General features: G+C 40.3%; 1 protein-coding gene across 1 annotated transcript; it reads right to left on the reverse strand.

Annotated features, from left to right (window-relative positions):
• Positions 1–15,911: 15,911 nt before the first annotated feature.
• Positions 15,912–17,937, reverse strand: LOC145091463 (short-chain dehydrogenase TIC 32, chloroplastic-like). Its single transcript, XM_079029195.1, has 6 exons — positions 17,683–17,937; positions 17,110–17,341; positions 16,939–17,018; positions 16,688–16,844; positions 16,408–16,568; positions 15,912–16,298 (listed from the first exon to the last, which is right to left on the reverse strand). The coding sequence occupies exons 1-6, from the start codon at positions 17,789–17,791 to the stop codon at positions 16,087–16,089; spliced, it is 951 nt and encodes a 316-aa protein (XP_078885321.1). The 5' UTR covers positions 17,792–17,937; the 3' UTR covers positions 15,912–16,086.
• Between the last annotated feature and the right edge of the window lie 1,041 nt (positions 17,938–18,978).

Here is an 18,978-nt window from a genome sequence, read left to right on the forward strand (position 1 = left end):
GGCTAATGACCCTCCACCATACAAGAGAGTGGTGGGTGAGAGTGGACACCTAATGTCGGTCATTTTATAGGACGCTTCCTTAAAATCCTCTTATAGTATGACTTCATGAATGAGGCCTACTATTGATTTCGAATGCCGTTGTCTTATACATATAATATATATTAAACTTTTAATTATACAGATAGTATAAGGTGTGTTTTAAACATTTTAAAAACACAAGATTTAAATATTAATTATCCAAATTAAACAATTAAACAATTAATCTTTAAACCAAATATGATATTAATATTAATCTTTAAACCAATAAAATAATTAAATGTAATTAAATCATATGGATAATTCACAAATTCAAGATACATGATATCTGATTACTAAGATAAATATTCAGTTTTAGACAATTATAAAAATTATTATCCAAAGTAATTATCCTAATCAATTTTGAATTATGCAAAAAAAAAAACAATTTCGCTGATAGAGGGTTCATCATGTCGTGGCAATCAATTGTGACGTCGTGGCAGAACAAAGAAAAACATGGATATGAAGATCTCCACATTGTGGCAGAAGAGGACCACAACGTGGTGCTGCGACAAAATGATGATTCTGCTAATTCTCCAAATTGGGTTTTGTTCAAGTTCAAGCAATGTACTATCAATTATTAGATAACCATACTCTCTGTCACCCTGATGATTTTACATGCAATAACGTGGATAAATCCTTATACACTTAAGGGTACATGCAACCTATTAGATCTATGTCATAACCCTATTGAAGTATCATTTTATTGAACAACGAGAACGCTATAAGCCCTAGCTATTTTTGAAATTCATAAACAAGTTAGGGATTACATACATTTTAGTTGTTGTTGTAAATAAATAATCAAAACCTTCTTCAATAACTCTTGGAAGCAAGCACTAGAAATCTCGTGCCTATGATGGTTCACACCCAAACCCTAGCAACTATGAACCTTTAAGAGCGAGGTGATGAGAAGTAAATTTGGGCTATGCACTTCAAGAAGAATGATTGGCCGAAATTTAGAGCCATGTGACCTTATTTATAGCTGTTAGGAAAACCCTAGATAAGCCTTACTTGATTAAAATAATAATATTTCAAAACAAGTAATTATCTGGTTTCTTAATTATCTTTAAGGGATATTCTAGAACCCTAGAATCCCTTCCCAACCGTCCACCTCTTGTGGAAGGTTTTGGAATGCCTTTTGTTCAACTATTGAACAATTGCAACTTAGGTTCTTGCATTTTTAATTAATCCAATTACTCCTAAAATTAATTCTAATTAATTTCTGATTTATTCTTAATTAAATAATATTATTTCTAATTAATATATTATTCTAATAATATATTAATAAATCATTTATTGCTATTTACTAATCATATAATAAATTAACAAATCACTCTCTCTCTCTCTCTCCCTCTCCCTCTCTCTCTCTAAAAGTCATCATATTTAATTACTAAGTTTGAGGGCAACCCAAAAGGTCTTTGTTAATAATTCAAGTATATACCAATTTAGTTATTGGCTTAGACACCTACTCCAACACTTAAATATGGAAAAAAACCTAAGTATCGTGGGCGTTGGATGCATCAGCTGCCACGTACTGAGCTTCCTCTTGCCACGTTGTGGCAGCCATCTAAAACACGTTTTCTTATAATGGACATGCCATGTGGTGGTCCTCCATACTCCACATCGTGGCTACAAGATTTTCCTAAAAACCTTACCTTGATCCCTCCAAATCCTCAACTGATATATTCTGGAAACTGGTGTTACATGAACCCTCATCTTTCGGCTGATGGACACCTATACATCATCTAGTAAAACCGTTAAGCTAAAAGCCCTTTAATGTTGCAACAAACACAATTATTTTACTTGTTTTTAGATATTACAATTTAGGAAGATTTTAAAATTCTTATTTGTTATTCCTTTTATATTAACACCTTAAAAATCATATTGAAAAACATCAATTTACTTATTTATAATTGATTTCACAATTTAAGAAGATATCTTACAATTTAGAGACAATTGTAAAAATAATATTATATGGAGATTCATTAGAGTTTTTCAAGATATGCTTATATAAATCAAATATTTTAAGAATGGAGAGGTACGTATATTTGGTGCTTACTATTGAAATACTTAAAATGAGGTTCTAACAGGAACCTATTGCATACTTGATGGCGTGCCTAGGGCAGCACAGCAGAACCGCGTCTAGCCCAAGAGTCGGGCACGCTAACTAAGCTCAGCCCAGCAGGCTTAGCGCCCACTGGCGTCCTCGGGAGCGAAGCGCACAGGCGAAAGGCTCGCGCCCGCCAAGAGGCCCTCCTGGCTCCAAAACAAAAGATACGGTTAGGAGACAAGCAGGAGGATCAGAGCATTATGTCTCAGCCAATGAGAGCGCTCTAGCGGGTGAAGGCACACGACCCTCCAATCAGCGCCTCTGATCTTGTCTCCCCAAATGCGATTCTGTCTGGTACGGCTTAGGCAGGAACGCTAGGTATAAAAGGATGTGCTCTCAGACCTGCGAGGTAAGTTCTCCAAGCTTTCTAGAAAGAATACACACAAACCCTAAAATACCCTCTAACTTGACCGTCGGAGCATTCTTCCGGGAGCCCCTCCCGGAAAGCGGCTGACGGCCTCTGTTTTTGTGATCTTGCAGTGATAACTAGACGATCGAGAGAAGTTCACGGAAGAAACCAGAGTAAGGTTGCATCATTTGGTACCATCCGTTTGTGAGACGAAGAACACAAACGAAAAGCACAAGAGCAAACGTCAATGGCTTCCAACGACAGTGAGGGACGACCGATCATTCCCATACGTCCCATGATGACGTTGGAAGAAACACCACCGTCTACCATGGTCAACAGGGCCATTTTAGGTGAAGGAAGTTCTACAGCAATCGCTGGAAACGTTCCACAACCACCGCTTTCTCAGCAAGGAACGACTCCTGTAGGGCCACTTCCGTCTACACACTTTCAGATGCCACTATTCTTTGCACCACCGCTGCAGCAGGCACAACCGGTCCACTCAACAACACTTCCATTGAGCCACGCTTTCAATATCTCACCATCGTTTGCAACGTCGTCGTCATTCCAGATGACGGGTGGACAAAATTCAACAACCTCGTTACCGCCGCTGGCGCAAACCATGATAAACCACTCACCACCTATCTACCCGATGGCCGGTGCATGGACTGGATCGACGATCCCCGCCAACGGCAGCCTACAACAGCCGATGATGATCAACCCTATAACCCCTGTACACCCTTTCTCCGCTAGTTATCCCCTCCAGCTGCCATTCCAACCATACCCTTTTTACGGACCAAGTCCTGGCTATCTCACACTGCCATCACATGGCATGAACCCTTAATATCAACAGGGAGCGTCGACTGTTCCAGGCCAAGAAGGTTTTTCCTGTAGTGTGACGTCTCCGTTTGTCAAAGAATTGTTGGATTATGAAATACCAAGCACAACAAAGCTCCCGACACTCAAAACATACAATGGAACCACCAAAACGGATAGCCACATCAATACGTATGAGTGGACGATGACGTCGTTGAAGCTTAACGAGAAGTTCTGGTGCACGTACTTCCCGACGACCCTTGACGGCAACGTTGACACGTGGTTTAAGACGTTACAACCGGGCAACATCTCGAACTTTGCTCAACTCAAGTACCTTTTCCTTACCAACTTCATGCAGTTACGTAAGTACAAGGGAGATTTTCATTCAATCATAGGTTGTAAGCAGAAAGAGGGGGGAACGGTGCGAGAATATTTCACACGGTTCATAAATGCTACGCTAGACGTGCCAGGGTACGATGAAGGGCTCATAGTCGGCGCCTTTACATGGGGGCCCTTGCCAGGCCCTTTGTCACAAAAACTCATGGGAAAGAAACCCTTAACACGGGCCAAATTGAAGGAAAGGGTAGAGCAGTGTCTGCGGCAGGAAGACGGCGAGGCAGCCAAGCAGGCCTACTTGAATGCCATGGCGACCAGACATCACAACCCGGGTCGCACGGATTTTCGGGGGGGGGGGGGGGGGAATAAGCACTATGGCCAGACAAGAAGACCATCGACGCGCTTTTGACCGTTTGTCAAGGGCGACAGACAGGGTCGCCGCCCAGTAGTCTACACGGTGTCCAAAAAACATCAGCCGACCAAGTCACCCAAGAACCGATATTGTGAATATCACAAGAGTAAGACCCACGATACGATTAACTGCTCGGTATTAAAAAAAAGAGATGGAGGAGAAGCAACTCAAAGGAGATCTGGTGGAGGTAGCGCAAAGCCTACGCGCCAAGTTTGATGCTGAAAACGCCAAGGGCACACCTTGTGAGGGGATCCAGCGCAAGGAGATATTCATGATACGAAGTAAGAGAAGCAGGGAAGAACAATGGGGGGAGCAAGAGACCGCTAAACTCTCAGCACGCACACTCACTTTCTCCGTACAAGACCCTCGACTGGAGGGATGGAGGGGTGACAACCCGCTGGTGATACAAGCCTCCATCAGGGATGTAACTATACATAGGGTCTGTGTTGACACTGGGAGTTCGGCGGACATCATATATGAACACTGCTTCCGGCTTCTCCCAGACCGCTGGAAGGATAACTTGTGACCCACGTCTGGGAGGCTAGTAGGGTTCACCGGCCATAGCCTATGGTCGTTGGGCACAATCCACCTCCCCATGACCATTACTAGCCACGACAAGTAGCGGATGAAAACCGCCTTGATAGATTTCGTGGTCATTCGACATTCAACGGAACACAACATCATTCTGGGAAGAACAACTCTCTTGAAGCTGGGGGCAGTACCATCAACTATGCATGGGATCATGAAGTTCGATACCCCAATGGGCGCGGCTACGGTGCTGGCCACTCCACCTAAAGAATTGCAATGCTATACAGTTATTAAGCCGACAGAAACAACCAAGGATACCAAGAGGCCCAAAAACAACCCTGTGAAAGGGAAGGAAGTAATCAATGAAAGATACCCGATCAACCAGTCAGCATTGGATGCGATCTCCCAAGCCACACAGGAAGAGCGCTGGTTGATTTGCTTAAACAATACAAACATGTGTTCGCATGGACTCCTACGGATATGGTAGGGGTAGAAAGGAAGGTCATCGAGCATAAACTCGTAATTAAACCAGGCGCAAAAGAGGTTAAGCAGAAAAAGAGAGTTCAGGGAGGAGACCGTAACAGGGCAATCAATGCAGAAGTAGCCAAACTGGCAGAAGCCATGATAGTGCGAGAAGCAATGTTTCCGACATGGATCGCGAACCCGGTCATGGTCCGCAAGCAAGACGGGTCGTGGCGTATGTGCATAGACTTTTCGAACTTAAATAAGGCGTGCCCTAAAGATTTTTACCCTCTCTCGAAGATTGATCGGAAAGTGGAATCATTACAGGGGTTCAAGCTAAAGTGCTTTTTGGACGCGTACAAAGGGTACCACCAGATTTTGATGAACAAAGAAGATGAGGAGAAAACAGCCTTCTACACGGATCACGACACTTTTTGCTACACCAAGATGCCTTTCGGCTTGAAGAACGCAGGGGCCACATATCAACGCCTGGTCGACTCAATATTTGCCAAACAAATCAGGACAAACATCGAGGTATATGTGGACGACATGGTGATTAAGAACCCGCATGAAGACAAGATGTTGCAGGATATTGAGGAGACTTTCCGAATCCTAGAGGCGGTAAAAATGAAGCTAAACCTAGCCAAGTGTACGTTTGGGGTAGAAGAGGGGCAGTTCCTGGGGTACTACGTCACCAGACAAGGTATCCAGCCCAGCCCGACCAAGGTTGATGAATTCATTGAGACACCAACACCAAACTCCCTCAGAGATGCACAAGGTCTGAATGGGAAGCTTACAGCTCTAAGCAGGTTCATTTCGAAATCCGCTGACAAGGCTATGCCGTTGTTCCAGACATTGAAGGGATGCACTGAGAAAAGCAATTTCCAGTGGACGAATGAAGAAGAAAAGGCGATCTAAAGAATCAAGGAAGCACTACATGAATTACCCACGCTAGCTAGCCCCATCCCTGGAGAGACGTTACAGGTGTATCTCTCGACATCAGGCGAAGCAATATCTTCAGTATTGACTGTAGAAAGGGAAGGGGAACAGAAATCAGTATACTTTGTTAGTAGGGCGCTAGAAAGACCGGAACTCAACTATCCCACACTGGAGAGGCTGTTCCTGGCGCTCATCTATGCGACGCGATGACTAAGGCAGCACTTTCAAGCACACCAGATCCAGGTGCTCACGAGTTGCCCCATCAAACAGATACTACTAAAGTCGGAGATGTCGGGTCGACTGGCAAAGTGGGAAATCGAACTAGGAGAGCACGACATAAATTACCGCCCAAGGACGAGTATCAAGGGACAAGCGCTAGCTGATTTCTTACTAGAAATTCCGAATGGAGGGGACCCAACCAAAGAGAAAGTGTGGGCAGTTGAGGGGGCCCCGACTGATAATAGTTCATGGACTTTGTATACGGATGTGGCATACAACAGGGAAGGCTCAGGGGCGGCTGATCCTGACCAGCCTAGAAGGAGAAGAGGTAACCTACACCCTTCGTTTCGATTTCCACACATCGAACAATGAAGTGGAGTACGAAGCGCAGCTCGCAGGATTGCGTCTAGCCAAGCAGATGGGCGCGAAAGCTGTAACGGCCCTAACCGACTCGAGGCTAGTAGTAAGCTAGGTTAATTGGAGTTTTGAGGTGAGAGATCAAAGGATGGGAAAGTATGTAAAGATGTTAAAACAATTGGTAGGATTATTCGAGCGGTTCACAATCAAGCAGATACCTAGGAGTGAAAACAAGAGGGCAGACGCTTTAAGTAAGTTGGCATCCACATGCTTTGACCATCTGTCGAAGAAGGTCCTAGTGTTTTACCTAGGAGTGAAAATAAGAGGTACTCCGCGAAAGAAGTATAAACGAGCAGCAGGTGAACGCTCTAGCCCCAACCGAACCCACGTGGATGACACCATTCCGGGAATACCTACAGAGGGGGGTCCTACCAGACGACCATGGTGAGGCTAGGAAGATACGCATAAAAGCGCCTTCATATGCAATGGTTAATGGAGAATTGTACAAGAAAGGGTTTACGACCCCATGGCTAAAGTGTGTGGACCAAGCCAAAGGGAAAGAGATGTTACAAGAAGCACACTCAGGCTAGGTAGGCGCACACGAAGGGGCACGGGCTTTAACGGGCAAGGTGTTGCGTATGGGGGTGTACTGGCCGACGATACAGCAAGATGCGATAGAAATGACCAGGAAATGTGGGGAGTGCCAGTCTTACCCCCCAGTCCAAGCGAATCCCCTGGTACCGTTGCATAGCATATCCAGCCCATGGCCATTCTACCAATGGGGCATAAATATAGTAGGCCCATTCCCAGAAGCACCAGGAAAGATAAAGTATATGGTGGTGGTCGTGGACTACTTCACAAAATGGATCGAAGCGGAGCCACTGTCATGCATATCAGGGAGACACATGATAAAATTCGTATGGAAGAATATCATGACAAGATTTGGCACGCCTAAAGTCCTTGTCAGTGATAATGGCCTACAGTTTGCTGAGAACCCGTTCAGAGAGTGGTGCACCACAAAAGGGATAAGCCAACATTTCACATCGGTAGCACACCCGCAAGCGAACGGACAGACAGAGGTATCCAATCGAACCATTGTGAATGGAATCAAGAAGAGGCTGGGCAAAGCAAAATGGAATTGGGTGGAGGAGATACCGATGGTACTGTGGTCGTACAGACCTACACCACAAACAAGCACGAAGGAAACACCCTTCAGTCCGACGTACGGGACAGAGGCCATGCTTCCCATGGAGGTGGTAGTGAACACACTAAGGGTGGCCAAAAAGGACGAGGAAAGCAATGCTCAAGACCTAAGGATAAACGTGGATATCCTAGAGGAAAAGCGTGAAAAATCTAGAATGCGCCAAGCTGCATACAAGCCTGCGACAGAAAGGCATTACAACCAAAGAGTAAAGGAAAAAGCGTTCAGAGTTGGTGAATACGTTTTAAGAAAAAACAAGGCAAGTCGAGCCCAACCCCAAGGCAAGTTGGGCCCAACCTGGGAGGGCCCTTATAGAGTCGCAGAAGCAAACATGAATGACGCATATGTGTTAGAAACAATGGAAGGAAAGCAGATTCCAAGAACGTGGAATGCTAGGAACTTGCAAAAGTATTTCTTTTAAACAAAAAAGAGGGAAGAGGCGCAATCCCAGCTAACCGATGTGCTACTTAGTGTAGCACATCCCAAAGTACTTATGGTACATGTGTTCATGCTTAGTGACATGAGTTTAATACTTAGTGTATTTAAAAAATCCACGGTCAATGTACAATGATAATGTAATTGATGATCTTTGATACTTAGTGTATTAATTTATAACGATTGAATGTTCACGTGCAAAGCTCGATCGTTGGATGCTAAGAGCGCCCAATACCGACACTTAGTGTGTCAACGAAAGCATGGGAAAAAGGAAATGCCTAGCACATCAGGGTGTTGTATCTTATAGATAATATATAATAAACAAGCAAGCCAAACAATAAGAAAAGAAAAAAAAGAGATAATGAGATAATGCTTAGAGCATACAAAATACGAATCCAGGAAATAAAACATTTTTGTGAAAGTCCAAACATTACAAAAGCCAAAACATCAAAACCTATACCAACAAAGAAGAGAAATTTTCACACCCCAGGAGGGGTAGCACACGATGTCGGGGCACCTTCACTAGCATCCTTTCCATCGCCCACGACCACTTCACCAACATTACTATCACCAATGCCCGCTCCCATCCCACGATCACCTTCACCGCCAGCCCCACTATCCTTAACGTTTTCCCTCGCACCAACCTCAACTACCGGCACAATCTCCTGATCCACCACACTTTCTGGGGTACTCTCAGAACCACCAAAAGAACACAACTCTCGAAGACCCTCAATACCTAACTCCCCTAAACCCAACAAAGATGCATGATCCATACTGGCAAAAGACAAAGAGCATCATTTACACTAACCGCATGACCAACCAAAGAAGCACCAGCAGCCACACCCCACCACCAACAGAAGCCTTCTGAAGAGACTCAACCCTAGCCACAAATGCAGCATGATGGATAAGGCTTATGGCATTGGTAAAATCGGGATGCTCAATCAACTTATCAATAATACGAACAACACCAACACGCACTAACCAATCCAGGTCCCGACGAGAAGCATCCACATCCGACTGAAGCGACGATACAAGCTTGTCACGATCAGCGGCATCACGCTCAAGACTCTCCACCTGAATCATCAAAACCTTGTTCATTTGTGTGAGGGAATCAATCTTGGCCTCCAACGCGGCTCTGGCTTCATCAAGGACGTTTTTCTCAGAAGCTAACAACTCGCACTTCTTCTCAGAAACACGAAGATCATCACCAAGCTTGATAAGACGGCGCTCCAGATTCGCTACACGTGATCCACAGGCGGCATGTGCAGTCTCCATCTCGCCAAGGGAATGGATGCGCCTGGAACCTGCAACAAGATAAAACATGGTCGGCGCGGCAGCATAGGCCATATTTTGAGCAAGGGCGGGGTTACCCATCGCCTCCATATCTCCAACTGCAGCCGAAGGAAAGGCATGTTGTGAAAATTCCAGAGCATTGGCATGCACAGAGAGTCGAGAGTCATTGCGAAGATCCCAGGGCGGAATGAAAACAGTAGATTCAAAAACACCATCTCCAGGACCACCACCCTTGGAGATTGCAGCTCGTCCTGGGACACCAGAGCCTTTTGCAGGGGAAAGCTTTGAAGGAGCAAACGAAACATTTGGAGAAGGAATAGAAGAGAAGTCTGAATGTACGGGCTGTTCAGTCGCCTTGTCGATCCCTTCGGACTATTGCGCGTCGTCATCAGGGATCACCACCACACCGGTCGGTGTGGAACTCACAGAACTCAACAGGCGAGAAAAGCTGCGCCTAGTATGTATACGATTGGCAACAGTGGGCGTGCCAGTAACCGGTCACCCATGGCTTGTACAACTTTTCGTTGTGCCTGCATCCGCCGTACATCAGCGATGATCCCCTCCTTGCTGTCTTCACTATCCTCCATGGAGGAGGAAAGAATGCCACCTAAGGGCATGACAACAGATATAGGGCGAGCATGCAGCGGATTCTCCTCGGACGTCGATGAACTTATCGGAGGAACGGGAGGGGTAGTGGTTAGAGCAAGCTGATCCATCTGGCGAGGTGTGGGAAGCCGATCGAGCAAGTCCACCTTGGGAGTCAACATCTGAAGGCTGCAACTATCTTTCTGGAGGACCTCCTCCTGGAAATCCGTTAGCGGAAAGTGCATACCAGCATCTAGGGTTTTCAGATAAACCCCAATCTTACCAGGGGGAGGGGAAGAGATGCTGGAACCAGGAGAGGGAAACTCCATACCCTCCAAGGAAGAAAAACCATAAGTGATCGTCAACTGGCGATACTCGGCGGCGGATGGAATGATTCCGGGAAGGTTTGCCATGAATGAAAATGGAAGATGAACGCAAAGAGGAAAAAGAAGAACATATGAGGCAAGAGAAACTGTGCAGAGACCCTTAATAAGGAAGTGGAAGAGGTGGGACATTTAAATGTCTGGCACAGTGACGTAACTGCCAGTCATATCGCGCAGTCACGTCGCCATTAAAGACGGAGTGGCGGATAAAGAAAAACCAACACACGTTAGTTAGTTAAGCCCAGAACGCTATAACTAGTGTTGCAACGCTATGGCTACTGGACTGGGGGACTTGATGGCGTGCCTAGGGCAGCACAGCAGAACCGCGTCTAGCCCAAGATCCGGGCACGCCAACTAAGCTCAGCCCAGCAGGCTTAGCGCCTGCTGGCGTCCCTGGGAGCGAAGCGCACAGGCGAAAGGCTCGCGCCCGCCAAGAGGCGCTCCTGGCTCCAAGACAAAAGATACGGTCAGGAGACAAGCAGGAGGATCAGAGCATTATCGTCTGAGCCAATGAGAGCGCTCTAGCGGTTGAAGGCGCACGACCCTCCAATCAGCGCCTCTGATCCTATCTCCCCAAAAGCGATTATGTCTGGTACGACTCAGGCAGGAGCACTAGGTATAAAAGGATGTGCTCTCAGACCTGCGAGGTAAGTTCTCCAAGCTTTCTAGAGAGAATACGCACAAACCCTAAAATACCCTCTAAGTTGACCGTCTGAGCGTTCTTCCGGGAGCCCCTCCCGGAAAGCAGCTGACAGCCTCTGTTTTTGTGATCTTGCAGTGATAACTAGACGATCGAGAGAAGTTCACGGAAGAAACCAGAGCAAGGTTGCATCAATACTCTATGTGAAATACTATACGTAATATGTGTTGTGTTTATAAATATTTTAGAAATAAGTATTCGATGGGGACAAATTACTTATTTTTTTGCATTTTGAATTCATGATCATATGCATCCATATTAAGATGAGTTGGAGACTTGTTTGTTGTCTAGTCACTATGAGTAGAGTTTGTGGACTAGATCATATTTGACTTGCTATGCATGCTATTCTATATCGTTTTCACATTGAAAGGATCCTTGCAAACTCCATCTAAGATTTCACGTGTGATGGTTGGATGTTACCTAAATCGAGACATATTTGTCCAACCTCTACACTTGATTGTAATCGTATGTATGCCAAGTGTATGTTATGTTATTATTTTTTCCCTAAGGTTTTCCTTTAGTGGAAAAAGGGCCTTTTGTGAGAGTAGAGAACTTGAGGATTGGGAGTAGTTTCATGCATTGCATTCATTATACTACCTTGTTTTTTTTATCTTTGATTTTTGGCATGCTAATAATTTGTCAAGGATTGATGGGCAAGCTCATATTAAAATACAGATAACGGTAGCATTAACAAAACAACATTTTGTTCAATCCCAATACCATGGATCCAATTAGATAAAGGCTTTTATCAACTTTAACAACCATAGAAGGACTCCTTGAAACGTAGTAGATCACAATCTATGAAGATTGTATCAATTTTATCTACACAAACCAATTCAGATGCCTGTTAGATCCCACCATAATTAAAGAATTATTGTTCTTGCTTTGTTTATTTCCAACATCAAATTCAAGAAAGGGGATGAATGAGGCCGGATTTTCTAGGGTTTAGGTAGTTGTTGCCTGAATCCTTGTAATGCTATAATCCCTTCCCATATATGATAACTTGTTGGATAATGTTTCTCATTCCTTTTAATGGTCCAACAATTAAGATAATCATATAGCTATCATTGACATTAATAAAGCTCTTTCATTAACTATTTAGTAAAACTCTTCTATTTAATTATTTGATCAAAATAAATAACTATTTATTTATTTTAAGTTGTTAAAATAAATTTTATTTAATAAATATTTATTGTTTATTATGATATTTTAAGGCTTTTAGTGTGTGTCTCCATGGTCCCACGTATGATTAGTAATATAGATAATTTTTTTTTTCTTACACGTAATTCATAACAAGTGTATGATGCTTAGAAATGATATTTAGTCAAGCATAATCTATCTATTTTGACATGTGTTTAGATTAAACAACTTTAAATAACGAATGAAGATAGAAGAATGATGGAATGTTTAGAACAGTGATCTATTTTGTGTTGCCAAATTTTACTTACCTTATCCTTGTGAGAGATTATATGCCGTCAAAATTTTCTAACTTTATTAAGACTACGGAACTATTTTAGATTTATTGTTTGGGACCTTTATCCACACTTAAGATTTTCTAAAATATCTTGTACCTTGTTTTTAAAATGATTATTTCAAATAGTTCATATGAGAGGTGTTTCTTAGCACATAACATAAATGGTAAAATATTGTATTTTGATAAGGAAGTGTGTTATGGAAAACCATATACGTATTGTAGCAAGAAATCTAGAATAAACACATGTGTCTATCAGAAACTATAAGAATTGACCGTGATATCTATATCATCATGTCTCAGATAAGGTACTAACCTATTGCTTCAAAAAGTTTTCCTGGTCTTTTTATGTAAATCAATCCACTATAACCCTCAAACATCAAAACTTTTACCGAAACAACATAAACAAAAACTAGGTAAACGTGTAACCGTAATTTAAACCTAGGCAGTCGACCTACCAAATTAGGTAAAGATGGTTGTCCAAATGATCCATTACAACCATAAACTAATATATCAAAATCATTGATGTCCTATCTTACATGTTTATTGTTTTGATGTCCGATTTACTTTTAGATTTAGGTTTAAGGAAGAAACCAACAATTTTTTGAAACCTAATCTAGAGATGATTTTGGCTTTAACAAATTAAACTTTTTTTTATGAGGGTCTATAATATACAAACAAAATCCATTGAAACCAATGGGATACACACTTACCCATTGATAGAAAAAAACATAAATTGAGAAATGAAGTAACCAAAATGTCATGTTCTTTATTTTTTTTGATTTCTTCCTCTCAATCATTCCTTGTGATCGACAGCCTCTGTGATGAAATCCCCAAGGATACACTCATGTTTATAAGCTACATAAATTATCTATTCGCAATTGTAATCAAACGAAGATAAGTTAAGTTTGTCAAATTATCATCTTCATCATCTTGGATTTGAATGTTTTCATTTTTTTTTTTGGAAATCTATTTCATTAGGATAAAATAATTAATTAAAAAATTGATTAATTATTTATGCATACCTAACGTACAATAGTTGTCCAAACAGCTTCCAACATATTTACTTCAATTTTACAACAAGTTTAATTTATTTACAACTATGTTAAAGGAAAATAATAATTTCCAAGGGTTAAATATTTAACATCTACTTTGTCGGTGGTACAAGTAAGACAATTATGCCTACTCCACAGGCATAGACTACACGTTTTATTAACTTTACCTTTTACTTATGATAAAAACACGGTCGTGGTCTTGTGGCCGGCCGCCTTGACATTCACTATATATTAGGCATGACAATCATGTCGTGTTCGGGTTGGCGGGTCAAAATATGTCAATCCAAACACGACCCATTTAAATATACAGGTCACGGGTTGACGGGTTTGGAACATAAACTCATTTATGACCCACCAACCCATTTATTTATACGGGTTCACAAGTTGACAGGTTCGTGGGTCAGTTTTGGGTTCATGGGTCCGAATTTTAGATATTTAAGTCTTAAACATCCAAATAAAAATTAAAAATATTCATAGAAACATGTTACAGACTTAGCCTTATAGGTTACGACTTATGACATTAGACCATCCACTACGAGTCATAATGTCAAAACAGTCAAATGGTCTATGAATAAATGATATATATATTATGTAATACTTATTAAATATTAATACTTGATACATAAATACATTTAAAAATAAAATAATTTTTTTTTATTAAGAATATAAACGGGTTGGCTGGTCAACCCGTTTATTTTTTGAGAAACCCATATATGACCCGTTTAATAAACGGGTTGGCGGTTGACGGGTTAGCGGGTTGGTGGGTTGAAAAACTCAACCTTAACCCATTTATTTCGTGTCGTGTCACGTGTCGTGTCGAGAATTGCGAGCCCTACTATATATTTTGAGCAATATACGCTGCATCCTGTCATTCACTATGCGGCTCAAGAAACATGTGACATGAATTAGGAGATAACTCAATGGCAACAACCGACAACAAATCACTTTTTAATAGCGGTGTTTATCGGTTTAAATCCAATGTATTTTGATTGAACCGATCCAATTCAGTTATTCATTAGATGTTGGATTTTGTCAACCAATCCGATGCAATTCATATATGCAACCGAAATGAACCGATCCAATTGGATATTGGATTGGATTGGTTTTATCCATTATATATATTTGATTGGTTATCCATTATCCAACAAATCTAAATCCAATTCTATCCAATAACAACCAAATATAATTATGGTAATTAAAACTAAACCAAACGCACATACGATAAATAAGACTAACAAACGACAACTCAAGTCTTCAACTTCAATGACCAAGGTTCAAACATGCAAAAACATTAAGAGAATTGGTTATATTTGTAATTTTTTCTAATATTAATTGGATGATAATATTGGATTGTAATTGCCTAATTAGATTAATATTAGATCGATTTAGTACGGATCCATCGGATTTTCATGGTGATCAAATAACTTATCAAATCTAACTGTATTTTGAAATTTTGATACCAATTCAGTCCAATTGTAACCGGATATCCAACCCAATCGATTGGTGGGCTTAAAATTTGAATTGAATCGGTTAGGTTATGCACATCCCCTTCTTTTTAGGGACTAATATTCCAACATGTGATATATGTAATCTAAACATAAGTTTTTGTTAACATAATTAAGGACCATTTCTGTAAACTACTCTAAGATAAAAGAGAAAGGGACGGGATTCAAAGAGAGAGAGAGAGGGGTGTAAAATCTAAGTTCTTTTAACATACTATAGGGATCATTTGTATAAACTCCTCTACGATAAAAGAGAAAGAGATAGAGTAACGTAAGAATATGAAAAAAAAGAGGGCCCTTCGTCTCTAAATTTCACTTTTTATATAAGAATTAGATTTATTGTGGGCCTCTTATTTTTTTAGAGGGGTCTATTCATAATTGATAATTCAAATCCATTGCATGTGTCTACAATACATCCAAGAGGGGCGGCTCTCCTCATCTTTCCACAGTACATCCGCCCATGTCACTGGAATCCGAGACAAGTTGTTTAGACCTTTTCGGTGCTTTAATTTAAAATTCAATTAAACTTATTTGATCTATTAAGATGCCACTGAACTGTGTATAAATTTTTATCTACACTTCTTCAGAAATAAATTAAAAACTCAAATTAAGGGTGTTATTTGTATTTGATATAAATGACATCAATGTAAAAGTTGAATGAGAGTGGCCTATGTTATCAATTATCATAGTCGCAAAAAAAGAGGTTCATTCATCATAAAAAGCAAAAAAGGATTACATAAGATATTCACAAATCACAACTCTGGACTCTGGTTAAAACAAATTTCATCGCTATGCAAACATACATTATCATTATATTATATTACATCAAACATACAATGGTCCAAGAAGTTGAGAAGGAGACTACTTGGATTTGGTCAAGTTCAAACTGAAATCCCAGAGCTTCTTGGCGAGTTCCGGATCTTGAGCATGTTTGCTTGCTTTACCCAAGTTGCTGTCTGCAAAATACTCACCACTGACGCCCTTAACTTGTGGGTTCAAGGCGACATAGCATGTAGTTGCAGCTCCCTGTGGGATGTTCTTCAAGAAACGGTTGAACACACCATAGAAAAAAGCTGTACATACCAACATAAGTAACCACATCATCATCATGCATGAAAAAAGATGACTAGCTAATTTCTTGTGAAAAATAATAGGTGAAATTAATTAGGAGTTGAGATATACCATTGAAACCACCATGGCGTGCAAGTCCTGTTGCAATAATTCCAGGGTGCAGACAATTCGCCGTTATATTCACACCTTCTTCCTGAAACCGTCTTGTCAGCTCTTTTGCATGCAATGCATTTGCAAGCTTTGATTGCCCATAAGCTGAGAATGCACTATAACTGTATCACAAATTACCAATAAACACCATATATTAATAGAATGTTTATAGAATATAATGAAATTAAAGGATGCTTTGAATCTTGAAAGAAATAAGAGACGATTTAGATTGAAGGTTTACCTGTTCTCGTCATTGATTTTGTCGAACCTAATGCCTTCTTTGTAGCTCATCCTATGAATCTCGGATGAAAGAATAACGATCCTTCCTTCTTTCCCACTTTCTGTTGCAGTCTTCTTTTTCATGGTATCCAATAACAAGTTTGTCAATAAGAAGTTACCTACACAAAACAGAACAAATTCTTATTCATCACCATGTATGTTCCTTTCTGCATCTAAAATAACATATACAAGTATATGGAAATCATGACATACCAACATGGTTGGTTGCAAATTGCAATTCAATGTTGTCTTTGCTAAGAGAGAAGGGAGGAGTCATAATCCCTGCATTCAGACTTTTAACACAAAAAATTGATAAAATCAGTTCATTTCCAGCATCCCAACAAGTGTTTTAAATGCATGATCGATCAAATGAGTTTTTCTTACATCAAGATGTTCAAAGGATACCCCTTTGAACAATATTGTGAAGCAAATTGTCGTACGGATTCAAGTGAGCTGATATCTAACTCCATCACATCAATCTTGGCATTCGGGATTTTTTCGACGATGCTTTCTTTCACTTTTTTACCAGATTCGAGGGTTCTGACTGGCATAATGACATGTACTCCACGTAAGGCAAGGACACGTGTTGTTTCTAATCCGATACCGCTTGTAGCTCCTGAAAGTCATATAAAACAGGGGTGTCAAAGGACTGAATTTGAGGAGATTTTGGTTTTATTTATTAGAACATGTTAGATGTTAGATTAGATGCAAAAACGGTTCATAATATGCAGATCACGTTTAAATCTGAATCGAAATTCATCAGGGTTTTAACTTCATGAAATATTTATACAGTTAAAATATGTTATGCGTTAAATTGCTGCACAATCGGAAAATAGTTTCTGCAAAATCAACGGTTGAGTTTTTCTTTCCCCTCCAAATGATTAATTGGACATGTTCTATCATCAATCAGAAACAGAGTACACGAACACAACACAAATGCATTAGAAGGAAAATTACCAGTAACGATGGCGGTGAGGCCAGTTCCATCGATTCCTTTAGTAACATCTTCAGCTGTAGAAGAAGCAGCAAATCCCGATTTGCCCGTAAAAATTGAAATCCAAGTCATCTTGCGTTCTTTTTTTTTTTGGATTGAAAAGGATAACCCACTGAGAGAAACCTTTTGTAGAGACGATTCAAGTTACGATAACGTCGCAGATAATGAAAGAAAAAACCGCTAAAAGGAAGCTCTTGTAGAAGATGATTTCAAGTTGAGATGAAAAGTTGGATAAAACAACACCTATATATAGCGTCCGCAATAAATCAATGAAGAATGTAATAATTGGGGTAAGCGATGGAAATCATGGAACGCATACTCGTCTTCCACGCTACAAAAATAAAGAAACATGAAAATTCACAGAAAAGTCAGACGTCAATCTTGAACGATTTGAAATCTAGAAGAATAAACTGATATATTACATTTTTGGTCCTTGTATTTTATACCTTTATACATGTTTGGTCATAATTTTGGAAATTTGACACTACTAATTTTTATGGTTGGCAAAATTCATCTTTGCTTGATATCATAGTCACCTTTTATATTCCTCCTTTTAAACTCTTGTAAATTACCATATTATATATATATATATATATATATATATATATATATATATATATAAGGACCATTTCTGTTAAAAATTAAAAAAAAAAAAAAAACCCTAAAAGGCCAAACATTTAATAACTAGGGTGAACATTTGGACTAGCTGCATCGGCCTAGACCAAAACCAGTACCGAACAAAGACATGTTTTGAGAATACATCCGATTATCGGTTCTTCATATGTGGCTTAATTGGTTCTGGTTCCAAACCGGTTCGGTGCCATAAGTTTCAGGTAAATAGGAGCAATTTGAAATTTGTTTAAACATTGACTTATATTTTTTATTTTTTAGACATGCATAACCCATTTATTTGAAGATAAAATGATATGATTTTTTTCAACATGTAGTTTCCTGTTTGTTTTTCATTTATAACTATATAAACACATTATTTGGTTACATGTTGATTGTGTTACGTGCTCTTAAACATATGATATTAAAGTTGAATTGTTTTTGTGTTTCAACATTGAATTGCAATCTATCTTATTTATTTATTTATTTATTTTTTTTTTTAAAATGCATAGCTCCTTAGGTTGAAGTCGGAATGACATTATAACATTATTTTTTAGATCGTTTATCGTTTTTACTTTTAAGACTATATAAACACCTTATTTGGTTACATATTGATTGGGTTATAAGCTCCAGAACACATGGTATCAAAT

This window comes from Lactuca serriola, chromosome 3 (genome assembly GCF_051521515.1).
Source record: "Lactuca serriola cultivar US96UC23 chromosome 3, Lser_US96UC23_V15, whole genome shotgun sequence".
In the NCBI taxonomy this organism is placed as follows: Eukaryota; Viridiplantae; Streptophyta; class Magnoliopsida; order Asterales; family Asteraceae; genus Lactuca; species Lactuca serriola.